Source organism: Pavona decussata, unplaced genomic scaffold (genome assembly GCF_977016875.1).
Source record: "Pavona decussata unplaced genomic scaffold, jaPavDecu1.1 SCAFFOLD_100, whole genome shotgun sequence".
NCBI lineage: Eukaryota > Metazoa > Cnidaria > Anthozoa > Scleractinia > Agariciidae > Pavona > Pavona decussata.
In genome coordinates this window covers 2,378,809-2,406,088 of record NW_028145515.1, presented here as the reverse complement: position 1 = coordinate 2,406,088, position 27,280 = coordinate 2,378,809, and the positions used below count along the sequence as shown (strand labels likewise).

The window sequence follows — 27,280 nt, the reverse complement described above, 5'->3', positions numbered from 1 at the left end:
TTTTAGCAGTTTAATTGAATAAAATTTCTCCTCTACTTTAAGGTTGATTCTTTCTAATGTAGACGTATTTTTGCGCTGTTCATGGCTTTGCGGGAAACGCACATCTTAGTAAAGGCTATTGGAATCCAAAAAGAAAATTAGGGGTAACCATGTATTTTCAGAGATGATTAAGAAACAACAATTCTAAAAAGCTTTGAAATATATAACAAATTGGTGGGAAATTGAAGCTTAATTATCTCAGAAAAATGCATGGTTACCCTCAGTTTCTTTTTGGATTTCAATAACCCCTGCCAAGTTCTTCCTTTCCCACCTACCACCTAAAAATACATTTTGAATTAGTAGCCGCCGTATGCACAGCAGCTGGCTTGAACTTAAAAGTTGAGCGATCATGAAGAATTTCCGTGATGTCAGTAAGCGTGAGAAAAGACTGGCGGGGGAGATGGTTTGAAAACTTTTTAGTATCAAGAACTAAAGTAGAAATGCAGTTTTGAAGTAAAATTAGAAATTCGCTTAAGGTTGAAAATATTGATTTTTAAGATGTTCAAAATATTGCCGGTCTATCCAAATCGTTTACACACACGCTCTACCTTCTAAAATCGTTTTAAGTTTAATTTCTTACCAATAAACGCCCGGTTGGACTTCTACTACAAGGTCATTTTAACATTCATAACTTATGGTTTAATCGTTTAAAGCCTGTTCAACAAAACATTGTTTCACGAACTTGAGCACATTCATGTGAGAGCTACTAGGATCATTTGTCGTCTGACTGGAGTATGCTTACTGAGGAAGTTTTAAGTACCATTAAATGGAGGCCTTTGAGGCATACTTATTTGCAGCGCTTACAATTGTTATTATGCAAGGGTCGACACCCACCCCACTTCAAGATTTATTCCTTAAACTTGTGACCAAAAAAGCCTAAAGGCTGGTTTACACGTGTAATAAGCATAAGCACAAGATGACATACGCCGTCGCAGTGAACTAAAATTTTGGCGTCAAATTTTAAAACCAAGATGGCAGACGCCGAGCAGGTATTCAGCGACGAGGATATGTTGTTGCTTGTTCTTCTCTTGTGCTTATGCTTGCGTTATTGCGGTTTACACGGGCGACGCAACGACGCAAACGTAAGCGCAAGCACAAAAAAAGGGATGATTTTCTTTTCTTGTGCTTGCGTTTATGCTTGTGTCGCTCCGGTTTACACGTAGGTTTCTTGTGCTTATGCTTGTGTCGCGCGTGTAAACCGACCTTAAGTCAACAACTGGGTTTTAACATACCTCGACCAAAGACTTATGTCGGCGCTGGACTTTGGAACCGGTTAGAACAATCAAATGAGGAAACTAAGTTCACTGGACAGTTTTAAAAGATCAATCAAGAAAATGAAATCTAAATTCCATGCATCTATTAATAGTTTTTATTTATTTTATAGTGTTAATAGTTTTTAATGTTATCCTAGCCTGTACAAACAACTCTTAGTTATTTTAGTTCTTGGATATATTTTAGACACGACCGTATCAGTCATGCTGTAACATACATCGTGTATAAATAAATGCTTTTGTTATTTTTATTAAAATCGTAGGCCTAACACAATTAATTCTCTTCTGTCTCCCTTTAATCACTTTTATTCCTTTAATTTATAACGGCGGCAATGAACGCAACTCCTGTTGCTAGAAAAAGACAGTTTTACAATTCTTCAAATTATTTAAAAGTTACACTGAATTATTGGTGATTTGCCTGAACCCCTCCCCCCCTCCTCCCTCACCAAAACAAAGTTCTTCCAAAAAGGAAGGTGAAGTTCTGCAGCAGGGGGACAAAATCATGACAACAGTTAAGACAAATCTTCAACATTCATAGCGTCTATTTACCGATTTATTTTCTGTTTACCGTCATATCCCTCAAAAACGAGTCAACTACATATACACTGAATCCTTCAAAGTAAACAAAATCACTAACAACAGTTATAACGGAGGAGTGCCAGTCAGTTAGCCTGGACATTCTAGAAGTTTGTTCATTTTCGATTTCCTTCTCAGGAGACTTTTAACGCGAGCTGTCATGTGAGCGACCACCACTGGTCTGATGTTTTCGAAAAGGTTTATGCTTGGCAGCCAGTAGTGTGGAAGATAGCTCTTCTCTAGGTACATCCGCACTTCCCGGAGGAATCCAAGGAAGTGTTCTTCGAGGGAGTTCTCGCCATCCCAATTGTTAGGGTTCTCTTCCATGTAGTGCATGAAGGCTGTCTTCAAGTGGTATGACGTAAGTTTGCCAAGAGACGCTCGAGGCCTTCTAACAAGGGTTTTCACGATTCTAAGGAGCTCATGTCTGCAGCCTCCGTCTCGATCCATGTGTTGCAGCACAGCTTTCTCCTTCAGTGAAAATGACCGCCTCCAAAGGAGCTTAGTTTTTCGTCTGGCTCGGCCTAGTGAAAAAGGTTTAGCCACGTAGTAGTCACATTCAGTGCTATGACCAATTGCGGTGAAGCAAAGAACGAGATCAGTTGACAGTAGCTTCTCGCCGGTTCTCCTGCAGTGGATATCAATCTGTATGGCTGGCCCATGGTAACGCATCTTCAAACGGACGTCCGAATTATAAGTGTTATTGAACGCATTCACTGCTTTGGCAACACGACTGGTAAACCAGCCATTTCGAAGCAGCTCTGGAACGATGTATCCTTCAGGACTTAAATATTTGCGAAACTGTGAATCCGTACCGGCCATGAGTCGCACATAACCTGGTATCTCTGAATCTTTGACATTGAAATCTTGGCAAGTTCCCAGTACCACCATGACATCAACTTCATCAGCAGCTTCTGTCTTGAGGCCCTCATACACGCTGCCAGTGTACTCCAGTCTAAGAATCGGAAGAGCGGTGGACTCCTGTCGACAGTACTCGATGACCTGTTTTTCAATGTAGCTCGTCACCAATTCTCTACTCCTATCCATGTCATCTTTGGGGATCTTTACATACTCCTCTGAGAACCTACGGAGTTTTTTGATAAGCGGCTCTTCCCTCGTCGAATATGGTGCTGGTTGCGAAGCCGACATGACCTGTATATCGAGAAGCAAAGTAAAAGTCAGATCTAATATGTCCAATGGAAATACCCTGGAGAATGGTACAATAAAGTAGTTCAGCTGAGTACTTTTACTTCACTGCAATATTTCTTGCAAACCCACATCCTTGTGTAATTGGGGATACTCGTTTATGCGTTGGTACGTGCGATTTTGGTTTAAGTGTGTGCTTAAGTTTGGCCTGATTCCCAGTTAGCCTCCTACGTAAATCTTCTTTCGTGACGGCGTGACGAGCCGAATAACGTCTTCGCACTGAGGCGGCTAGATTTCCATGTGATTGCAGAGACTGACGAGTTATGGCGCATGCCCTTCCGATACAAAAGTGATCGATCTGTCATGAAATCAATTCTTGTTTCTCTATGTACCATTAGTGTTCGGTTGAAGAGGGTTGAACAGTTCTCTTCCTCTGAAAGCTAGGACATTACCCCGAGTGACCTGAGTCGGCGCTTTCTCTACTTAATAAAAAACGAGCTATGACAGGCACTGATTGTGACACATATTTGCACCGTGAATACTATCTAGCCCAAACACGCTTCATATTGTATATCATACCAACCTCACAGGCGGATGAGACCGAAAAGAACGGTCAAAAAATCGTTGCTTTGTCTTCCTCTTGTCCAGTGATATTTGAAATTCAAGAAAAATCATCGAAACTTCTCAGTAACCAATGAGATCAGCTGTGACATCATTCGCACAAACTTTTGGCGTTTCCCAGTGGCAAACATTGACCTGCTTCTTAAGCTATGAAGTTAGTCCAGTCATCTTGTGGTTTGAAGTCAAACTAATTGCAACAGAATTTCTGTCACTGCCAAATGATAGATAGTGGCCAACTTACTAACATACTAAAAGTTCCTAAAAATTTGTGTGGTGAAACATGCTTAGATTAAGCATTATAATATTTCGAGCATGTACCACAGGGCACCCACGTCGTGGAAAGATATTTTTAATTAACAAGTTACCTTTAATTACAAGAAAGGCTAATTTATTGTTACTAGCTAACGCAAATGTGTTTTTTCTATCATTTGTATAGAACGTCTGGTGAATTTGAAAAAGACTGCAACATTTCAAGCATCTAGTGATGTTTGGCATAACAGGCACAGGGTGTGATCCATAATTCAACAGTTAAAAAAAAACACAATCCCATAATATATATCATTTTCTTGGCTTATCTGGTAACCTCTACATAATTGTCTAGTTAAACTGATCAAACTGAATTTTTTGGAAGATTCTAACGGGAATGGGAATGGCGGGGGGGGGGGGTGGGGCTAATCTACCCGTTTGTCGCATATTCAGGAGGGATATTGATGTGATTTTCATTCATCGTTAATGCTGAGGTCTACAAGTTTCCAACCCCAGTCTTGTGACTGGAGCGCAACATCTCTCCGCTGATGTACCTGGTGGTAAATTGTGAGGCTGTGGTAGACCGCGGCTGCAGAAGTCGAAGGGAGACATTCGGTATGCACAAATGAAGTCCCTGTTGTGATCTTCTGGCAGAATCTCGAATATTGTAACGAATCCAGACTTTCGTCAGACCGGCCGCTGTATAGACAAACAAGGGCTTTCTCTCCAACTGTATAATATCACTCTTTGTGACATCTTCATTGTTAAAAACCTCATCTTGCTCCTGAAATTCTGCATCCTTCATAATCTTCTTGAGAGCCAAACCTTTGCCAATCCCATGTATTTCTGATGTTGTATCACACATCCTAGAACTGCGTGAACAAAAATAATATTTATATAAGTTTCTGGTTCCATATTTTTTGTCTGTCTCCAAATTTTTCGCGTCGTTGACCTTTACTTTGGCTGTGGAATGAAAAACAGATCATGAGGGCTTGTATCAGGATGATGACAAAGCAAAACTAGAAGGTCTGTGTCATCTCTACAAGGACTGTTGTGATTGACTTGGCGGACTGAACGGCCATTTGGACTATCATTAGATCTGCGTCTCCTGGAGCGTGGATATACCTGTAATTAGAAAAGTGAGAATATCAGTCTGATTTGTACTGATTGTGAGGAGTAAATAAACAATCCAAAAAAAACTGATTGTGGTAACGTAAATACAAATAAAATACTACAAACAAGGTGAATACCTAACACCAGTAAGGGTCTGCAAGGTGTCGTTGCCTTCTGCACAAGCAGGCATTGACATTAACCAAACAAGCAACTGCATCTCTGACAATCCTTTACCTTGAGTGAAGGTGGCCGAACACAGTTTGCGCGCGCTTTACAGATTCTGTTAGGGATGCTATTGAGCGCGCACTAGAGTTGTGGTAAGCAAATACTACATCGATCCCTCGATTTTATACCAAATGGATCACAAAGATGAGTTTTGCTCTTAAAATAACTCAGTTTCTCGTTTGTGAATCCTTCTTCATTTATCACCGAACAAAGAAAGTGAGTTCACGAAGAGCTAAACTTTTGCACGCTTTTCATCTCTGCTGAGAAAACCTAATTAAAAGCCACGTATGCGCATTTGACCAAAAAATTGTGGCTGGTCGTTTTAATGGCAATGAACTGTTTTCGAGGGAACCGCTCCTTAGAATTTCGTGAAATTTGACAAAACAGCAGTTTTCTAAAAGCGTAACTCGCCTACAAACAAAAACCAAAATCTAACAGAGGGTAACTTCAAAAAACATTAGTGTAAAACCAACATTTACAGGAGATCTCTCTGTTAAAATTACTTGAAAACAGCGTCACTATGTCAGCATTTTGTGGTTGTTTCTGGATACAAAAAATGGAAAAGATCTAACGAGCGCATTTTCTAAAAATTAAGGAAAACCATTATTTGTGGACGGATAATAGCTTGCTGCGTTGCCATGGCAACGGGACCTTGCTCAACAAGAAGTATCAAAATTTATTTCTTCTCAGTTAATCTTGCACCATGCTAATTTCGGGTACTCAGGAGTTTTAAAATAAGGTTTACTAACACCTATATACTGGAAAACTGTGTTCGGCCACCTAAATTAAACCACCGCTCTTCTTAACGTTAGAACTTGTTCAATCATCAAATTAGTGGAAAGCCCCTCCAAAAGCAATCCCTTCTCCGTGCGTAATGGAGTCCAGTCTGAAAGTTTATGCAAATGTTTGGGTGAGTGTTTTGAAGCTCATTCATCATTTGTAGGTAGATACAAGCCGATTGAGCATAAAGTCGGTGACCAGCAGCGGCAAAATAAGGAAGCATGTCATAAACCGAATGGAGGTGCAGACTCCAATTACTGTGCATACGGCTTTTATGAATCTGCGTAGTATTTCTACCATCTCCATATATGCAGTCCACGGAACAGCAGTCCGTTGATTCTTTATTGAAGTTTGCACGTGTTTAAGCTTTTCTGAAATTCTTTGGACCACTTCTGTAGAAAAAACTTCCTCTACTGTGAATTTGCCTTCTTCAAGTCGTCTTAGCATAGTTCTCGCCACCTCAATGCCTTCTTTAACACTTTCGTTTCTGGATTCCGCTTGGACGTTATCAAGTTGTATTTGTGAAAGAATGTCGTTTTTCGGGATATTGCTGTCGATTTGACTGGTTAATTTTGGCTCCCGAGCTTTACTGGCAGTCTCTGTGATGTCAGTACAAGACGCCAGGACGGTACGTGCAGTCTTTGTGGGATCCGCATGCGAGGCGAGCGATAGTTGTTCTTTCGTTCTGATCAATATTACGGCTCCCTGTTTTTTTGGACCTGATGAAATCAAGACGGCATTTCTTTTGTACGCATTGGCCAGTTTTCACCTGGACTGTGCACTATTCGAGTGTCTGGCTTAAGCTATTAAGGTTTCTGCAACCCTTTTCCGTCAAAGTGACCGTGAGATCTCCATTGTCTATGGACTCGCTGCAATCCATGATGTATTGTAGTTGCGTAGGTCTTTGTCAGTAGAAACTGTGTAGAACAAATTCCCTTGGAATAAATCATATTAATTTTTCAATAACTAATTCTGTTTATGAATTATTAAGCGTTAGTGTATTTAGCTGCAATACGATGTGAAAAAAAAAAGGCTGAAAGTAGTGAGAGAAATCGAATTGCCAAACTGTTGGAACTTGTTGTTTCTTGTTTTGAACATGTTGAAAGAGGTGAAACGTCCACAATGACATGTCCTTCGCTTTGATTTATTTGTCGCAGTCTTTTATCCATTAAGAAGACTTTTTTTATAGCAGTTAAGAACGACTATTTGCTTTTAGATAAATCTTATCTTTTCTCACGGCACGATCCTGCTATAAATAGAACAAGTAGCCATTGCAGAGAAACCATAAACGTCCAATATTAAAAATAAAAGTCCGTGATTACAGAACTTACAGACAAAACAGCGAGACGAACAAAATACTGCCATACATTCATGTTGTACCGTTGGAGTCTGAAACCACTCAAATCGTGTTTTTAATCTGATTATTTAATTTTTTTTTATCTGTTATTAAGGGTACTTCCTGGGTTCGATAGGGTAAAAAAGGGAAAAAACATTTTTTCGACCAAATAGAATTTGGGGATTTTATCTAACATTTACTGAAAAAAAAATTGAAAAATATTAAAAAGCGCGCGAGATATTTTGGAAAACGTATTTCCATCTAAAAGTAAATAAATAAAAAAGGTGTCATAATCTTCTTAGTGCGAGACGCCCCAGAGGAATCTTCGCGGCAAACGCTTCATCCGGGAGCTCTTATTTCAGAAATAGGCAGGCATATTTTGTTTACATCTCGCCTGCAGAAAATTTCTCACTTCGAATTTTCTATTCTTTGCCGGCGCTTCCCACATGGAAAAGTCATCAAAAAACGGAAAGAGCCTGTGGATGAAATCCCGGAAGATGCCAGGGCCTAAGAAAAAGGGAAAGATAGGTTTCAGCGAAGATCGAAAACGTTATCTTGCAGAGAGCAACAAAGGCTCTTGGTTCGACCAAGAAACTCTAGTCGACGTTGAAGGTTCTGTCGAAGGTGATCACGAAGAACTGGAGCAGCGGCCTTCAATTTAATCCACTGTTATTGGATCAAGTACACAGAGGTCGATTGCCGTGCAAAAGTCCTGCAGCCGTAACTTTGCAAGCGTCCTGTGAAAATATCAAATATCATATTCTACATCCTCTGGGCCGATTTCTTTCTTCTGCAGCGAGATAAAATTGAAATAAAATCAGCAAGAATTAGACCGATGAAATAGAACTCAACAGAAGCGTATCAGCCCACGTGTAATACTGGAGATAGCGCGTTCTGCGTGGCCCTTTCTCTCGCTTTTTGCTCCGCTCCACGCTATCTTGAATATTTCTTACGAAGAAATCACCATCGTACCTAAATAACAGTAAAAATGCGATTTTGTTTCATTATACATTTCCTTTGATACGAAATGTATAATCGCTTTAGCTTGAAGCGTAAATTACATTACACGCAATCAAAACGAACAACCAAACCAATAGATTTCATCTCTGTTATCAGTGCACTCCTCCGAGTAGTGCACAGTTTGGCAAACTCTCCGCTGACGCGCTTCTGGTTTCGTTAGCCTTGGTTTTTCCCCGTTTTCCTGGTTGATTTTTACGTTTTCCTTTCGCCACTTTCCCCATCTCGCTCGATCACAACAGCGGAGTCTAAAACGTGTCTGCAACGCGATACTTTTTCCGCGAAATTCTGTGCTATTGTTGTTGACGCCATGGGGTCCTGTTGCTCGATTGGCTCGCCACCTAATGAGGTGTCATAATCTCCTGTGGAGGCTTGTTTTTCTTGCAAACCTTTATCGAGCGAAAACTCGCACTTGAATTTTGGCAGACTATGTCGACTTTGAACGAATTAATAGGGTATGTAGTTGTGACGGATTGTCGTGAAATTTGGCCAGAAGATTCGAGGAATAATGACAAACAAAAAGGTGTCAGGGAATTTTGATTTTCAAAATATTTTTCCCGTGGCAACTGTTTACGCAACACGACTCAAATATTTTTTGCTACTCAAACTTTAGACGTGGATATCTAAATAACCAATCAGAATTTCGAAAAAGCCTGACACCTTTTTGTTGATTGATGCCTTGTGAATAACACTGTGCAGCGATTTCGTTCTTCGCGCGGCGTTCGATAACCGATTAATTCAATGGAACGACCATCGGTGGATTCGAGGTTCTACTGGCTCCTGGCACTTAAAAAAGGAAAAGATCGCTCAATTATATTTTTTATAGGAAACTACATTTATTAAGCTTTATAATGATATATAGTTTGTTAGAGGTTTATTAAAACTTGCGCGCGTACGAATTTTTTTCCAAAGGACACCCGCGAACCCAGGAAGTATCCTTAACATTAATGTGAATGAATGAATGAATGAATGAATTCTTATATACCGCACATATCACCAAGTCTCATGGCGGTTTACATTTCTGTGGGGTGAGATCGGACGTCAGCATGTTAAGGCGCCTCTGGCAGCCGCTATCGGTCCATATTCGATCTCACCCACCCACCCACTTAACCCAAGCATGAGTGTGAAAGATAGAAGGCCAGACCACAACAATGGGAACTACGTCCCCTACTCTTGCGAACAGTGTGTAGGTTCTTTAACGTCCCACAAAGTAATCATGAACAAGGGTTGTGAGACGGGACCTACGATTTATCGTCCTTATCCGAGAAGACTAGAAAGTCTAACCGTTTGCAGATGCTATTACAAAGGCAGCACTTTCTCCTTAGTTATTTAAAGACCCTGAGTGTTGGTCCGGCCGGGGTTTGAACCCACGACCTCCCGCACGGGAGCCCGGTGCTCTACCATTGTAAACATTTATTGTAGTTCAAGATGGCTTAGACTGCGCTCAAAACAACTTTATTTTGTGTGTTTCGATTTATTATTACTTTCAGCGACGTGGGTGCCCTGTGGTACATTCTCCAAATATCACAAGGCTTAATCTAAACATGTTCCACCACCCAAATTTTGGGGAACTTTTAGTATGTTGGTAAGTTGACCACTATCTATCATTTGGCAGTGACAGAAATTCTGTTGCAATTAGTTTGACTTTGACCATAAAAATTTCATTAGATGACTGGACTAAGTGAAACCTATCTCTCAGTGAACTTATTTGATTTATTCTAAGAATTGTCTAATTTTTCCGAGAAAAACCGGAAGTAAGGGACCGATCGTTTATTAAGTCCTAGGGGCGGGGGCGGTGGTTTTTGAGGGGGGAGGGGTAATTTTTTTAAACAAGCTCTTTGGGGGGGGGGGGGGGTAATTTTTTACCTTGTACGAAAAGTGAGGGGGGTAAAATTTTAAGAGTACCAACTAAATGTATTTAGGAATCATTCTTCTCATCAATCATAGAGTTGGTAAAATCGACTAGATACTTCTCCATGTCGCTACTATACTTCAGTACAAAGATCTTGCACGTAATAGGTTGAGTAATGACATAGACAGGCAAACCGTGTATTTCATCAACCAGTTTTTCTTTGAAGGCTTGTTTATCTGGGCAAAAAAATTGACGAAAAGACGAATAGAGATGGTAGGCTTCTTCAAAATCTATATATCCACATCCTTGATCCACATGCATACATCAAATGCTCTTGTACTGCTCTCAAACCCCGAGCTGCTTTGACCTTTTGTGTACCTTCTTTTTACGACTGAAGAATAGACTCCAGCAATAACAAAACCCTGATCGTTATTATCAAGACATTGAAGAGATATTCTAAGGTACATTCCCTTACTTGAATTTTTGCCTAACTTCTGATTGTTTCCCTTACTTGAATTTTTGCCTAACTTCTGATTGTTTCTCTTGCCAGTTCAGATTCAGAGAGCTAGCGACTTCCGCATGTAACCAAACGTTGTGGCCAGGACATTCTCAACAATTCAACCACCAGGCCAACCATGGGGGGGGGGGGGGGGGGGTAAAATTTTCAAACTGTCATTACAGTGGGGGGTAAAACTTTTGTTTGAAAGATCTTTTTTTTGGGGGGGGGGGGGGGTAAAATTTTCATACAGTCGATTTTTTAGAAAACCACGCCCCCCCCCCCCCCCCCCTAGGACGTAATAAACGATCGGTCCCTAAGTATTAGTAAATGTATTCCACTGTTTTGACTGGTTGATTTTGAACAAAACGTTCACTGCATGTGCCTTTCGGACTGATTTGCGTCCATAAGATCAAAGTCCGCGTATGCGAATGTTTCTAGCATGCCGTTCGAAAATATAAATGATCGTCGATTTAGCAGTAATAGCATCATTCGGGCCAAACAATGTGCAGTAATAAACTGGAAGGAAAGGATTGTTTTAAAACAAAATCAAAATTTGTCAAAATCGAAAGCCAAATATATACTGATATTATTTAGCATTTCAAATCGGGTTTTTGAAACTTGAACAATCCACTTTGAATATATTTTTGTCTTGTGGTTAAGAATAATCCCTCTGTCACATTTGTACAACGGTTAAGTGTATACTCCGTATTTTACCTATAGCCACGGAACAGTGGATTACAGAAGACAGAGGGAAATTTTGCAGATAGAACGATGATGTGGTAATACACCTTATTCCAAAATGGCGGCTGCCTCAGACGATCTGGGTCGAGTAGCACGAGCCGGCGATGCATCGAGGGCCACAATTCAATGTTAACATCTTTACATGTGGTAGTATAGTCCGAAATATGCCTCAAAACTGTTGTGTTCCCGGGTGTAAGAAAAACGTCTACGAAGAGGATGGCGTTAAAATATTTTTCCATAAGTTCCCTGAAGACAGAGAACTGTTCAGGAAATGGATAGTTGCCATACGAAGAGATGTTGGCAAAGAGTTTAGAATGACCGATCATACGAGGGTTTGCTCAAGACGCTTTAAATCGAGTGATTATCTCACATCACTTACAGGTCGTAAAAAAGCTTAAAAGTTACAGCAGTGCCGTCTATATTTTTTTCGGGAAGAAAGGCTCTCTGGCAAAGAGGAAGTCCCCGAAGAAAATAAGCTAGTTCTGTAAAGCGAAAAGTCGTGGCGAAGGGGTCCTCAGAGCACTCAATTGCAACTTGCAATTTTTCTCAGAAAAACGTCTTGCAACAGCAGTAAAACGTTAAATGAAGTACAAATACACTAAAATAACAAGCTTCACCTGTTTGTTTTGGGTTTACGTGTGATACCGCTTCTGCTTTATACGTCGACAGTATTTTTCGCGGTAGTACGCTGGTTCGGCTTCTCATCACCGGAAGTGACTTCCGAATTTCTCGGAAGTCAAAACCACTTGGCAAAGGAAAAAAAGGTTGAAAACAAAAGAAGGGAAAATATCTTTTCCCTCACAATTTGAATAAAAATTATTATTTTTACCCTCACTTTTGGAACATTGTCTTGTACAGTTATTTTATCCATTGCCGGAGAATTAATAACAGATGCAGACGGAGAAGAGAGAAATTTATGGTACAGGAATCGACGGTGAGTAAAGCGCTCGATACGTGTGTAGAGAATATGCGGCTTAAATTTACAGATCGACGAAACTTGAATCTTTCTCAAAATATTAGACAGAAACAAAAATACTCATGCTTCTTGATGTTAGTTTTAAAGCGCAATGAGAATTTAACAAGGGAAATAACTGATAATATTACTCAATGATAACTGTACTTGGCTTTTACTTCAAGGACATTTTGTTATAAATGCAAATGTCGCTGTATATACACCTTATTCACAAACGATTTCAGCTGTTTCGAGAGAAACTGTATCGTCCTCTTTGGATGTTATGTCGCTGCTTACCGTAAATGATGATTCTTCCAGTCGACGCTTTCTCTTCTTCCGTGAAAATCTTGCAGACGGTGGCGGTCTCTTTCGCGGTGAAGTGCGCCATGCAAATTTCGAAGGAAATGCGGTGATATCTACACTCATCTTCTTTCCTCCAAGGCTTTTTTTGATTTCGCTTTCACGAAAATACAGTGAGCCAACTTTTGTAAGTTTTCCCTATTCCCAACCCAGAACAATTTCAAAACCACACAAATTCACTGTTAAATAGGGCACTGACCGGTTGCTTGCCTGCTGCCCGTCAGGAAAAACCCCCTGTCTCTAAAGGAGGAAACCTGATCCCTCCCGAATGTAGCGCCAGGCATTACTAACAACCCTGAGGGAGTAGGGTTACAAACTTAATGCTTAAATACATATTAATAAAAAGTTTGAGCGTTACTCGACAGAAGAAAGCTTAAAAATAAAATTTGAACGTTAAGAACGACAGCGAGGTCAGTTTAGAGTGATTTTCCTCAGTAAATCCCGCTCATTTAGCCCTGTGGCGTTGTCATGGTAACTGTCAAAAGTAGGTGAACCGCGAAAACAACAATTTGCTGCTACTCTGCGAACCGCAGGAAATTACAATTTCCGTCAGTTTGAATTTTGTTCCAACGTCTCTTTGAATCTTCTGCAGCCATAGAGCTCAAAGTTTTGGATCATTCGGAAAATTGAAAAAGCCGACCCTCTTTCCGTTGGCGTCTACGGTTCCTCTCTGGTTGCAAAGAGGACCACAGCAATTAATATTTAAAGTTGAACTCATCCCCAATGAAATTAGCAGTCAAGAAACTGTCGCATCAAAGAAATCGCTTTTAGATTACCGATAATTTCAACGTAAGTTGGCCAAAGTTTGCACGAAAACAAAAACGCCTCGATTTCATGTTTGGCCGCGCACTCGTCCTAGGTTGGCGGCCATTTGTGAATAACGTGTTACCTTCGACCTCTCGAGACGTAAATGATTGGCTCAGGCTGACTAATTTACAGATATCTTTTGTGCAAGTTTTAGGCCATTTCTCCGAAATAATGCTTTTTTTTTTCTCAACGTTTGACTGTTTGAACTTAATTTACACAGGAAAAGAGTGGCTTACTAAAAAATTGTAATCGAGAATCGAAAGTGAAACTTTATTGGGAAATTGTAAACTGACTTCCGGTCACAGACCATCCAAGTGAACTAGGGAGATACCCCCAATTTGACAAGTCATCTTTCACTTTCTGATAACTGAAGAATTTAAACGACATACAGTACACGTTTGTGGCTAAAACAACTGTCACTTAAGTCAGTCACTAAGTCCAATTGATGGCCGACTACATCAGGAACTGTAAAGGCTAGTAAAAGAAATCAGAAAAAATGCCATGCTTTTATACGTTGTTGGATCTAAAAACTGATTGTAAAAGTCGTCTCTATTTGTATTCCCCTAGGCCTGTTTTTGCGCCGGAATTTAGGTTAATAATTTGCATTTTGCAAGTGACACTTTGCTGAAATGACATTTTCTGTTTATTATACGTTGAACTTTCAACGAGCGCGCTTCCTGTAGTTAGCCGATCTTTTCAGTTACTGCAGTCTGAAAGCAATTTCCACTCGGAGTTTCGTCTAAACGCGCCACAACAATGTAAGTGTGCAGTGCTGTATTTTCGATCAGTTTTATCGGTTTGTTTACCTTATAGTTGGTGCATTTTGTTAGTTAACTTTGTTTGTATATTTTAGTTTAAACCTTCTTCGCCTCGTCAGTAACACTGTTGACTGAGCTGCAACGTTCAGCCCTGCCGGCAACACGACAAAGTGAAAAGAGTTTAAAATAAATTGCGTGAATTAGAAGTGTTCGCCTCCGGCGGTTACATGTACACTGGACTACTTGGTAGTCAATAAACATTATTTGGCGTACATAGGCTTAGGCACTTTAAAAGCTCTGTGGAAATAGACCAAATGTCTTGCACATGCATCAAAGATTTAGTGCGCAAGCAAGCAGTAATTCAGCCCAACAAAAGACCTTCGAGCTCGATCTGGGAAGCGACAACGTAAAGTTCATTTGGCCATCTAGTAACTACATACCTTGGCACCCTTAAAAGCCACTAAATATACGTCCAGAATGCACCTAACCCTGAATTTGGGTACTTCATTTGAGACAGACCTTTTTGTAATTTTCATTTGACTTCATGTTTGACAGAGGTATTTGTGTTTTAGTAAGAATCAAGGTTAGGGAACACCTTCTGGTGTCGATCATACAGTTCATACATATCTCAATAGCGCGCGTTTCTGGACATTTTTTGATACGCCACTCTGGCGTGAACCATCAAGACCTCTTTCCTATTTTGGACCAAATCTGAAAGATCAATGCCTCAGTACCCTCTACGTGCAACATAAATGATGATGCATTCAAGTATAGCATTGGATTTGCTCAGGAGGCTTCTAAACCTACTTCGTAAAATATCAAGCTGAAAGTAGCCACGAAATCAGTTTCAAGGTCTTCTATGTTGAATTAACCTTAATGAAATCAAAATGCGACTTATTACAGCAATTTGTCCTAATTTAGCTAACACATCAGATAAATGCAGTCCATACTTTTCCAAGAACAAATCTCTTGAAGGGTTCCCGAAGAAGCGTATCTTTCAGGTTATTCAAGAATTTTGTTCATTTCTGCGTCACTATTCAGGATTCTCTTCACCCGTCCTGCCATCTGCCCAACCACCACTGGGTTGATGTCTTCCAGAAGGTTTATGCCGGGTAGCCAGTAGTGTGGGAGGTCTCCTTTCTCCAGATACGCGTGCAGGTGCTGAAGAAAGCCATGAAAGTGTTTTCCCAGTGAATACCTATCCCAGTAGTAAGGTTTCTCTTTTATGTAGTGCATGAAGGCCGTCTTCAAGTGGTATGACTCCAGTCGACCAAGAGATGACCTCTCCTTATTGACAATCGTTTTCAAGATTCTCAGGAGCTCGTGTCTGCAGCCGCTGTCTCTATCCATGTCACGCAGTAGTGCTTTTTCCTCCAGGGAGAACGACTGTCTCCATAGAAGGCCTGGACTAAAAACATATCTTTGCCCAGTGTAACGCTTGGGGACGAAATAACTTTGGGCTGACCCGGTTTGGAAGCAAGGGACCAGATCAACTGACAGCAAAAACTCAGACGTTTCCTTCTTGAAGATATCTAACTGGACGGCAGGTCCATCTGGTCCATGATAACGCACAGTCATCTCAATATCGGAACGTGAGTACCTCTTTTTGAAGTTTTCAACTGCTTTGACCACAAGACTGTAAAACCAGCCATTTCGAAGCCGTTCTGGGTTGATGTACCCTTCAGGCCCTGCATACTTGCGAAGGTTTGAGTCCTCTCTGGCCTTGAGTCGCACATAACCAGGGATATCGGTATCTTCAACCATGACTTCCGGATCACCCCAAAACCATGGCTTCGTTGTTTTCAGGACTACCATAACATCCACTTCATCTGCAGCTTCTGTTTTCAGTCTCTCATACACGCTACCAGTGTACTCCAGTCGCGAAATTTGAATAGAGGACATCTTTCGACAGTACGTCATGATCTGGTTCTCAACATAGTCCTTCACCAGATTTCTACTACGAGTCATGTCAGCTTCGGAGATCTTCACATTCTGCGCAGAATAAGCGCGAAGTTTCTTTGTTAGTGCATCTTCTCCAACCAACCAGCGCCACAGGAACATTATCTAATGGATGAATGAAATCAAGTTAAATTTTTGCGTGATTAAACATTCGAAAAAGCGTTATTAGCTCGAGTTGACTTGCACAGAGTGTGCTATGGACAAAAAAATCAAATCCAAGGAAGCACTTAAAGAAGCTCCAAAGTTCTTCTCTGGTATTGAACTGAAAAAAGAACACTGAGAATCGTATCTAAGATTTTTAAAAAGGTGTTGACGGGTCAACACCACTCCTGTACGGGTCGTGCGTGGTATTAAGCTCTAACTAGAGTGCCTTTGGGAGATTTCTACTCGCATGTTTGCCGCTTCCGTTTCGGTCTTTTCACCAATTTAACTTCTTGTATGATTTGCATGATGGACTGAACAATGCAACTGTCGAATGTTTTGTATTTTGATATCAAAGGTCATTTCTGGGTTACGAGTGCTGCTTTTATCCCCTGTTTATTTGACCTCTTGTTGTTTCCGTTTAGCAACCGTCGTTGTTCTTATGCACGTCGAGGCATTTTATTTGGTTTGGTTTGGCTTGTTTCAGTGCGTCAGGTGACAGTACAGCGTCTCTAGTTTGGATTTAAACTGTGTAATATTCTTTATTCTGCTGTTTTTGTATTGCCAGGCCCGGCCGGCTATTTGTTTTCGTAGCAAGATTTTGGGTGTCTTATCACGGCTATTTGTCTCTTGATTAGTCGATACGGTTATGTTTTTGTCATCGCTTCTTCCCGTTCTGAACTGTGAGGTTTGTATTTTCCCCCTGTAATGAAACTGTAGCTAGTCGGGAATTCTGCTCAGTGGCGCTTGCAATGGAGCTGTCTGTGTAACTTCAATTCATATCTCTCACAGCGGTCATCGCTGACATGACAGTTGCATGACCAGAAGTTATTTTGATTGGCTACTATTTGCGCCGAAGCGTCATGCTCATCGAGGGGCGGAATACTCGTCTCAATGCTTTCGTGTCAGGCTTTTCTTCCCTTTTTCTCTTTCTCTCTTCCCCCTCCCTCCCCCCTTCCCCCCGAAAAGCCTGATACTCAGGCTAAGCTTAAGTTTTAATCATTACTCGCGCAACAAACTATGTCGAACTCATACCTAAACGTTACTGGAAATCCACTTCAGAAAAAAAAAAGGTTTAATGGTCAATTTTTAATTAAAGTTTTCATTTGGGAAAGCTTTTTGTCTGTTTGTCTTTCTATTTTTTTTTCTTCTTATGAAACGAGGATACTTTGTAATCTTACACTTACTGACATTACAAAACCAGAATAAACTCAAAGGCTCCTATGAGCCAACTCGTGAATGCAGATGTTATTAGCCGGGTAACCGTATTAAAAGCGGTACCCCCATCAAACTAAGGTACAAGGATTCGTGGACGCCATGCCTCATTGCGGGAATGCATTATGTACATAACATTTGCTTGACGAGCAAAACAATTAAATGACAAGCGCACTCTGATTCCTTTCGATACGCGGTGCAACGCAAAGGTGGACGTACACGTTCCTTCGGTGGTTTACGTGCTTGCCAATTTTTTTCCTCGCGTCGTGTTCTTACCGAATGAAACTTAATACATGTGAACGTTTTTGGTTGCCTAGCACGTGACCAAAATCTTGTTGTTTTCGGTATGGTAATATTTCTTTCTACGTTCAAACGACGGCTTCTGTCAGCGTTTTGTAACATCGGAAGAAGCTTTCAATCTTGTTAAAGTTGCTATTTTGGCTTTATCGAAGTGAACGTGAATACAGTAATACCTCAAGCGTGGCGATGATTGTTGCTGTGCATTAGCAAACTTTCAGTGTTTAAGTTTGTTTTAGTGAATAGATTGTATCGCTCACACTGGACCCCGAATGAAATTTACTGCGAAGCTTAAATTTTCGTTTCCTATTTTACCCTTAGCCTGTGGGAAACATTTTCTCAGATGTACACCAGGGGCAGCCTCGTTTTGGTGCGAAGATTGTTTTCGTCCTATACATTGTAACGCCATAAAATTAGTTATCATTCACAACTCTGGTAGAAGTCTTGAACTCGTGGATTTCTTGGCATCTTTTAGGTTGATGTTGATTACATTAAGGATTTTCTTGAAATGTTCGTCTTAAGTATGCCCTTTCTATCACATTTACACTGAAATGATTTTTTGTGTACAGTCAACTCTCGTCTTGCGGACACTTTTAATTGAGGGAAACCAATAGGTTTTTCGGGATCCAGGATTTGGTATTTTTAAAGGTCGGGATTCGGGATTTTAGCGGAAAAAAGCGACGATATCTGGGATTAGAATTAGATACAGGAGGCGAAATTTGACGATTTTACAAAGCGGGATGCGGAAAATGTCACTCTAAAGAAACGAGATCCAGGAAGTACAGTGTCGAAAATGTACAATGAATATCTAGTTATCACCGTCCTGGACGAGAAAATAAATTTACGGATAAAAATTTCTTCAGTGCTCCCTAAGACCTGTAGTTAACTTGAGCCGATAAGTAAACAAATGCCACAGAGCTAGCATACACAACGGCATAGAGGAAATAATTCAAACGGCTCCGAATGATAAGAAAACCTCCATTCGGTCAGTACAGTTTCGTTCATGATCAAAATCAAAAGGTCAACAGAGAGATCTCCCCACATTTTGATCGAAAAGGAAATCTCTTAGAAACTACTCAGGAAAGAACTTTATCCAGAAGTCTAAGGTACATCAAGCAACCAGCGGGAATCGTGTTTGGCCTATCACCTTTTCAAATATCTGTTGCAGTCTCACGTTGTGGTGCGTGAGTAGCAATGCTCTTCAGACTTTGATGGCCATTATCCCTGACTGAAAAGTTTTCCAAGGATCAACGCTGATAAGAAAGGCAGCCCTCACCATTCAATTGAGAGAAAAAAGAAAAAAAAAAGGAAAAAGAACAAACTCTAAAGAGAATCGACGTGATTCGCGGGAAACTTGAAAACGTCTTAAATGAGCGATGTCACGGCGTCGTCATGGTGGAAAGAAATAGAAGGAATAATCTTACAGCTAATTTCTCGCGTGACCAAACACCAGCGGAAAGATCAGTGCTCAGATTTGCAGTGGGAATTTACATCCAACTGAAAATGCCTTTTTTCGTCGAGGTAAGGGGCTTTAAAAAAATTATGACCTGACCGGGATCGGGATTGGGCTAAAACAGCCGTCGGGATAACGGGATTGAGGGAAAATTTTGTCCGGGATGGCGGGATTGAAGAACCCTATTGGGGAACCTTGGTTTTGCCATCCAACATGGCCGCCATATTGGATCTCTTTGATCTAGGGATTGGTTGTAAACCACCTATTACGGACTCTCGCCATTAAGGGTGTCTGCAATAGGGGAAGTTGACTGTATTCCGTATTTTACCTGAAGCTACTTAGATTAAACCAGGGAATCTCCTAGAAATTTGGCAACCACGAGAAGTCAACAGCCGTGATGTGGCGATATCTGCGATGTACTAAATCATGCAAAAATCATGAAAGATTCTCACTTTTCTTTTTCAGTGTTACTGAAAGGAAAGTAAAGAAAAAAGCAGTCCACGTCAGCTAAATAACTCACCAGATTCAGGATATAAAAAGCTTGAGTTCGTGGAACAATTGTGAATAAAGCAAGAGGTGTATGAGCAGTGAAACAAGGTAATAAATTTTATCGCTTTAACCAATCATACTCTTCAGAGTACTCAATTGCTACTTCCGGTTTTTCTCAGAAAAAACTTGCAACATTAAACTATTAAACGAAGTACAAATAGACTAAATTCCCTGGCTTCACCTGTCTGTCTCGTGTTTGCATGTGATATCAATTCTGCTTACTTCGACAGTGTTTTCATAGTAGAATATAAACGACCCTTATTTGTCCACTCCTCACCGCCGGAACCGACTTCCGAATTTCTCGGAAGTCAAAACCACGTGACAAAGGAAGAAAAAGGTTGAAAACAAAAGAAGGGAAAATACCTATTTCCTCACAATTTAAATAACAATTTTACTTTCACTTTTGGAACGTTGTCTTGTACAGTTATTTTATCTATTGGCGGAGAATTAATAACAGTTGGAGACGGAGAAGAGAAAAATTCGTGGTTCAGGAATCGACGGTGAGTATAATTAAAAGCGCTCAATACATGTGTAGAGAATATGCGGCTTAAATTTACAGATCGACGAAACGTGAATCTTTCTCAAAATATTAGACAGAAACAAAAATACTCATGCTTCTTGGCGTTAGTTTGAAAGAGCAATGATAATTTAATAAGAGAAATAACTCATGATATTACTCAATGATAACTAGCTATAACTCGACATTTTGTCATAATGCAAATATCGCAAGCTTTATGTGTCAGGTAAAAATAAACAGAGGCCTTCAACCTCTCTTGAGATAAATCATTGGTTCAGGCTGACTAATTTACACATATCTTTTATGGAAGCCTTAGGCCATTTCTCCGAAATATTGCCTGTCTTTTCAACTTAATTTCCACAAGAAAAGAGTGGCTTGTTAAAAAATTATAATTGAGAATGGAAAGTGAAAATTTGTTGGGTTCCCCTTTCGAAGAATTAGCAACTGACTTCCGGTCGCAAACTATCTATTAAGTGAACTAGGGAGATACCCCAATTTGAGAAGTCATCTTTCACTTTCTACAAGTTCATGACTAAAACAAGTCGAGTCCAGTTGATGGCTGACCACATCAGGAACTGTAATAGCTGGTAAAAAAAAAATCAGAAATGCCATGCTTTGATATGCTGATCATTTTCACGGCAAGGTACAACCAATGAAATTTGAAATGTTTTTGTACAAAGTGTTTTAGAGTTTTAGAGTTAGTGTTTTAGAGGGAGCAGGGATGGCGCAGTGGTGAGAGCACTCGCCTCCCACCAATGTGGCCCGGGTTCGATTCCCGGTCTCGGTGTCATATGTGGGTTGAGTTTGTTGTTGGTTCTCGTCCCTGCTCCGAGAGTTTTTCTCCGGGTACTCCGGTTTTCCTCCCTCCACAAAAACCAACATTTCCAAATTCCAATTCGACCTGGAAACAGTGGAGAGAAGAGCCACTCCGTGGATTCCACTGAAATTCCTATTTATTTATTTATTTACTATTTATTTAATAAGCCTCGGTATCTTTTAAACGTTTTTATATTAAATTTTATAACTACAAAAGCAAAAACCGAAATAGACAATTTGCATAAACTAATTTTTAGAAAGAGTAACATTATGAATTAAGCTACCGTTGATTTCTCCGTAAGTTATGGTCTTCAAGAAAATGCTGTTTGAATCAATTCTCAGTCAAATACTGACTTTGATCTTACCCCCAAGCTATGTATCTGCCCTTTCTAATCTTTTGGCTTGGTGACAAATAACAGATTTTTACATAATTTTTTTTGTACCTGATACATACTAACATGCATCAAATTGTCACAGCGACAACTTTTCACACAGACTACTGCATTGGATCTAAACATAATTATAACATTTTTATTATGTACATTGTGTGCAGGGTAAGTGGTTTGAGGCTACGCTAGGTTGGTCTCTTCATTGCTGTGTTGTTTCCTTAGACAAGAAACTTTGCTCCACATTGTCTCTCTTCACCCTGAGGGTGTTACCCTGTGATGGACTAGCATCCCATCCAGGGGGGAGTAGCAATACTCCTAGTTGCTTCACGCTACAGAAATCAGTGCAACTTTACCTTACCTGATACATAACAAAGTTGTCAGCGATGCTTTTCACAAACACTACTACTGTATTGGATGTAAATAATTAACATTTTTATTTATCGCCATTTCCAGCCTTGTAATCATGCTTCAAGCAAAACAAAGTGGCTGTGACAGAACTCTTCTCACCCAACAACTGCGCCGATACTCTGCAGACCATGTGAAAATAACCAAAGAAGATACAGACCAAGCTAAACGCCTGGTGGACAATTACATCAAAGGCAAAATTCTGTCCTACATCAACGATAATTCTCCCCTCCCCATCAGTAAGCAAGAGTACACTGGGAGCTTGTATGAGAGGCTCAAAACTGAAGCAGCTGATGAGGTTGATGTAATGGTTGTGCTACAGACAGCCAAACAGGAGGTAACAAAAGAAGATTGTGGAGTCCCTGGGTTTGTACTGCTTAAAGTGGCACAGGACTCCCCACTGAAGAAGTACACCAATGTAGATGGGTATATTCTCCCACAAAAGCTGCGAGCCAGTTGGTTTTTCGGCCTTGTTCAAAAGGCTGTGAATGAGCTTAAAGCTAACAATCCTGCATTACCTGTCGAGCTGGAAGTGCGTGCACATGGCCCAGCAGTGCAACTAGACATCACGGACCAGACAACAGGGAAGAAGCTATCAGCTGACCTAGTTCCCACCTTTCAGCTCAGCACAACAGATTACTTTGTCTCAAAGTCTTACACTGGCAAGAAATCCCCACCCTGCGACTCCAACCTTCTCTGGCGGCAGTCATTCTCTCTGAAGGAGAAAGCAAGATTACAAGAGATGGACAAGGAGGATCATGGCTGCAGACATGAGCTACTCAGAATTGTTAAAACCATAATCCGGGCGGAGACTACTTTTGCTAAACTGACCAGCTATCATTTGAAAACAGTTTTTCTTCATTACAATCCCAGCCCAAGACTCCATTGGGGCGCAGATAAGTTAGGGGAGAGATTTCTTGAATACATGGAGATGCTGTACACAGCCTTGGAAAGGCAGTCCCTTGATCATTTTTGGGTGTCAGGAGTCAACCTGTTGGACAACATACAAGAAAAAACACTGGAAAACATGGCTGATCGCTTGCGGCGGATTTTGGACAGTGACAAGGAGAGAAGTAAAGTCCTTAAATGTCAAAGTAAGATATACAGTAAATTAAAGTAGAATGCATGTGATTTAGTTACCCACTGCATAACATCAGCTTTTTATGTCCCCCTACTCACTACAGTGGAACCCCACTTTATGGACACTGGCTTAATATGAACACTTGCTTATCACAGATAGGCGTGTTTGTCCCAACAAAAAGCCCATATATTTTCTCTTACATTAGCCCACTTAATACAGACAATGGACACTTTATTGTGACCCTAGTGCCATGCTCTCAAGACTCATACAGAGTTAACCTCGTTTAATGGATATCTGCACACTGTATAAATTATAATTAGTGCAACACTGTTTGAATGAGCGTAAGGTTAATTTTATTTCTCCATTCTGAACTAAATTTACAACTAAGACATTAAACATTGTGCTGCTGCTTTTAAATTATATGCTTTTAGTCCTTGTATTGATAAAAATGTGTCTGATGTTTATTCCAAGAGGCCACTTAATATGGACACCTGGATAATGCAGACACTTTTGCTTGTCTGTTTGGCATCTGTATTAACTGGATTCCACTGTTAGTAGTAATTGACAATAAAATGGATAATGGTGGTGGCCAGGGCAATAGGGCTCAACACCCAGAAGAAGAGGGAGAGGGAGGTCTGTGGGAGTGAGGACACAGAGGCCTGAGGAAGGGGTGCAAGGAACTGGTGGGAGATGGAGTGGTACCATCTTAGATAAGTGCAGTACATATACAATAAGAAAAGAGGGGGTGGGTGGGTAAGGAAAAACAGTGACAAATCTCAGATAAGGCTAGTATTTGTGAAACCCCCAGGGGGGTACACGAGAAAGTTTTATACAGGGAGGCTTCACCCCAAGGTTCAACCCCTTACCCAGGTCCTTGCCTCTGGAATTCCTTGCCCACATGTATAACCAATGCAAGTTCCCTTAGAATATTTCATAAAACCCTTAAGACCTCTATACTTAATTATTCTAATTAATTACCTGCTTTGCCACAAGAGGAAATACTTTTTATAAAAATATATTCTTAATTCTGTCTGTAATTGTGTTTTGTTTCTGGGGTCATCCACTAGATTAGCCCTGCTATTTGGATGATCCCAACTCGCTCTATTTTGTTATAATTTTACTTTCCTTAGTTGAACTCTGTTTTAGTTGCCAGTATGTAAATTTAACCTATGTCATGTAAAACTGAGCGGAGTTATATAAATCATCTTGTCTTGTCTTTCCTTTAAATTATATTCCATTTTTGACAGGATAGGTAACCCTTTCACATACCTACAGATTGAAGAAACACTTGTCTATCTTTTTTTGCTGGGTCTATTCGGCCAGATGTTTTGAAAGGCCCTTCAGTGGCAGATGTATCAATATTTTCTGGAACAACACATTGTGAAAAATGTCTTGCATCACACATCATATAATCATTTTATTTTCTAATTAGTTTCAGTGCCACTTGCCACAAATGGAAAGAAGACACCTGAAAGCTGTTCCATCGCAACACCTGGCCAGTGTAAACAAAGTCTGTCCAGTACACCTCAAAGTCCAACAGATCAGCTGCAGCTCCTGAGAAGATTCCTGGACCAACTGGGTTCAGTGCTTAGTGAAGAGATTAAGTGGTCTAAAGAGGTGATTGACAAGTATTTCAAAGATAGAGCACTGAAGCACTGCCAGGAAAAGTCTGCTCTGATAAGCAAGTTTGAATATGGTGGCAGTTTGTATGAGAATCTAAAAATCCAGGGTGCTGATGAAGGTGATGCTAACATCCATGTTGTGTTGAAAGTGAAAAAGAGTTTTGTCACTTTCGATGCGAAAGAAGATGGTTACGCCCTCATTAAGGCTGTAGAAGGTTCCCCATACAAAGAATATGCAAATGAAGAAGGCCTCTTAATGCCACAGAAATTCAAAGTCTGGCTCTTTAAACTAGTAACTTCTGCTGTACAAGATATAGGCAGCAAGGTTTCATCTGTATCCTTCAAGGTTTCTAGTTGCAGCGCAGGTGTTAAAGTCACAATCAGTGAGTCATCTAAGTCACTGGAAGTTCAACTTGTCCCTGCATTTCAACTCAGCAGTGATGAGTTCTTCATTGCAGCACCTCAACATGGCCATCTCCCAGGTAAGGAGTAGAAAGGGTTAATGTTGGTGGAAATTAAGGGTTAGTGTTAGTGGAAAGGGTTAGTGTTAGATATTCAGAGGGGGCACACCCATATCCCAGGGTGGGTACCCCCGCCCCCCCCCCCCTCCATATAAGCCATATGGGTAAGTGTGGCGTCAAAGGGTATGGTTTTTGAGCCGTTTGGGTCTGAGATAAGGTATTGATTATAACCATTCTGGCCTGAAAGTCTGAAAACTGGTATGAATTCAAGAGACCTGGTCTGAAAATGGGTTTAGAGGCCAAGTACCATGTCTGTAATAATTACAGACATGGTACTTGGCCATGGTACTGTGTTATCGGCGAAAAAACATTTAAGAAAATCAATATACTTATCCGGCCCGGTAAGTTACCAGGACTTTTGAGAAATGGACCCCAGGGGCCCGTTTCTCGAAAGACCCAGTAACTTATTGCCCGATAAGTGTCTTTGGTGCCGATAAATGTTTCCGAAATGAAGTCAAGTTTTGTTAGCTTTGAATATCAAATTTAAAAATCTTATAATTCTATGAACACATTAGCCAAGAACAATGTCTGTGATCACTGTGTAATTGGTGAAAAAAACATTCAAAAAAAAAATACTTATCGGGCCCGGAAAGTTACCGGGACCTTTGAGAAACGGGCCCCAGGTCTGAAATGGAGTACTGGAAAATTACATATTTTGTTCTGTTTGCCATGATCTTCCCTTTAGTTAGTTAAATCACAGTTCTAGGCAGCAAAATCCCATCTGACCCCAGTTTCTTGATTTTGTTTAGTTGATTAATGTTGCAAAGACATAGGGGATGTGGCAGAGTTTGAATAGGGTATTGTTAGCTTTGTTTCCAAGTTCATTAACAACAATAGATGGCTTGAGTTGTCACAAGTTTTCTGAATCTCAAGGAAGTCATGCAAGCTTAAATCTCCTGAGCTTCAGTAGTAACAGGAACCAGAAACACTTTAACGATGTGTACAAGGTGACTAGGAATTCACTGCAATTGAAAACCATGCAGAAAAGGCATAATGGTGGATGGTTGGGTGCAGCACATTTTTTAGGCCTTTTTTTTTAATGTAACTGACAGTTCTTTTAAATTCATATTATTTTCACTAGGGGCAGACATTGACACAGCATGGGCCAAATCATACACGTTCATACAGAAGTCCCAACTCAAGGACATGGACAAAGATCATGGCTGCCGTCACGACTTATTTAAAGTGATACACACAATTCTCAGACGTGAGTCAACATTCTCTCGTCTACCATCTTCCCATCTGAAAATGGCTCTTCTCTGGTACAATCAAAGAAATGGTGACTGGAGCAAAGATAGGCTTGCTGAGAGGTTCACAGAGTTCATGGGGTTTTTACGAGATGCACTTCAAAGCAAAGCTCTGAAGCATTTCTGGATTAAGGATCTTAATCTGCTATCGGATATTTCAGCAAGCACCCTCGAGAATATGCACACAAGGTTGTCAAGAATTCTTAGCAGTGAGCAGGAGAGGAATAAAGTGTTAAAAGTAGAACAACAGGGATAGATGAAGGAAAGTGCAGTGTAACAAATTATACAAATGAACTGGGACTTCCACTTTTAGAGAGAAACTCTCCTGACAGACACTGACCTTTTGAACTTCAGAAGGACTAACCTGTGTGCCTTCCTGAACTCCACAAAGTAAACCACTTGTGAACATTATATAAAACTATTACTGATAGTAAATAAATTATTATTTTGTAAGCAGAAATGTGTGTTACTTCACACTTGCTAGTCAGACTGGCACTATTAATAATAATATTAATGAACAAATTATTGTTCATTAAACAAAGCTAAGTTTGATTAAGTTTGATTGGGGAAATGGTTACATCAACCAAAATGAAAGAATTCTTCGCATTGCTATGAACACAGATGTCCTGTCTAGCACTGAGAGCAAATTATGTAACCTCTGTACTAAAAACTAAATAACTAAAAAGCAATTACTTGAAAATAAAACTCAAGAACATGTATTGACTAGCT

The 27,280-nt window shown here is 40.4% G+C and overlaps 3 protein-coding genes and 1 pseudogene across 9 annotated transcripts in view; 1 reads left to right on the top strand and 3 right to left on the bottom strand.

Annotated features, from left to right (window-relative positions):
* The window catches only part of LOC146472311 (cyclic GMP-AMP synthase-like receptor 3 pseudogene), a 32,621-nt pseudogene extending 12,642 nt beyond the window's left edge, over positions 1–19,979 (bottom strand). Inside the window, exons 1-2 of one of the 2 annotated variants that reach the window (XR_014866622.1) lie at positions 19,925–19,957; positions 15,019–16,403 (exon numbers count right to left, since the gene is read on the bottom strand). The product of XR_014866622.1 is annotated as a cyclic GMP-AMP synthase-like receptor 3 pseudogene, transcript variant X2 (transcript). Of the gene's footprint in view, positions 1–13,824; positions 16,404–19,924 lie in introns of those variants that run through there. The other variant, XR_014866621.1, reaches the window with a different exon arrangement.
* The window catches only part of LOC146472307 (beta-1,4-galactosyltransferase 4-like), an 87,813-nt gene that overhangs the window by 34,476 nt on the left and 26,057 nt on the right, over positions 1–27,280 (bottom strand). The window lies entirely within an intron of this gene.
* On the bottom strand, positions 1,849–13,406 carry LOC146472312 (cyclic GMP-AMP synthase-like receptor 3). 2 transcript variants are annotated; one of them, XM_085119744.1, is made up of 2 exons: positions 12,712–13,406; positions 1,849–3,038 (listed from the first exon to the last, which is right to left on the bottom strand). In XM_085119744.1, exons 1-2 carry the CDS (start codon positions 12,838–12,840, stop codon positions 1,977–1,979), a joined length of 1,191 nt encoding a protein of 396 aa, XP_084975870.1. In that variant the 5' UTR covers positions 12,841–13,406; the 3' UTR covers positions 1,849–1,976. The 2 variants fall into 2 exon arrangements, with proteins under 2 accessions (XP_084975870.1, XP_084975871.1); XM_085119745.1 differs by lacking the exon at positions 12,712–13,406 and adding an exon at positions 3,616–3,847.
* On the top strand, positions 12,281–27,275 carry LOC146472310 (uncharacterized). 3 transcript variants are annotated; one of them, XM_085119727.1, is made up of 5 exons: positions 13,795–14,093; positions 21,092–21,113; positions 22,129–23,174; positions 24,594–25,265; positions 26,386–27,275. In XM_085119727.1, exons 1-5 carry the CDS (start codon positions 14,078–14,080, stop codon positions 26,805–26,807), a joined length of 2,178 nt encoding a protein of 725 aa, XP_084975853.1. In that variant the 5' UTR covers positions 13,795–14,077; the 3' UTR covers positions 26,808–27,275. The 3 variants fall into 3 exon arrangements, with proteins under 3 accessions (XP_084975854.1, XP_084975853.1, XP_084975855.1); XM_085119728.1 differs by lacking the exons at positions 13,795–14,093; positions 21,092–21,113 and adding an exon at positions 12,281–12,396; XM_085119729.1 differs by lacking the exons at positions 13,795–14,093; positions 21,092–21,113 and adding an exon at positions 20,244–20,453.

Coding starts and splice junctions, on each gene's coding strand:
- LOC146472312 (XM_085119744.1), bottom strand. CDS start 12,840: ATGAGTGTAGATATCACCGCATTTCCTTCGAAATTTGCATGGCGCACT. Junction 3,039..12,711: donor TGGAAGAATCATCATTTACG/GTAAGCAGCGAC, acceptor CTCGATATACAG/GTCATGTCGGCTTCGCAACC.
- LOC146472310 (XM_085119727.1), top strand. Junction 21,114..22,128: donor CTGATCATTTTCACGGCAAG/GTACAACCAATG, acceptor CGCCATTTCCAG/CCTTGTAATCATGCTTCAAG. Junction 25,266..26,385: donor TCAACATGGCCATCTCCCAG/GTAAGGAGTAGA, acceptor TATTTTCACTAG/GGGCAGACATTGACACAGCA.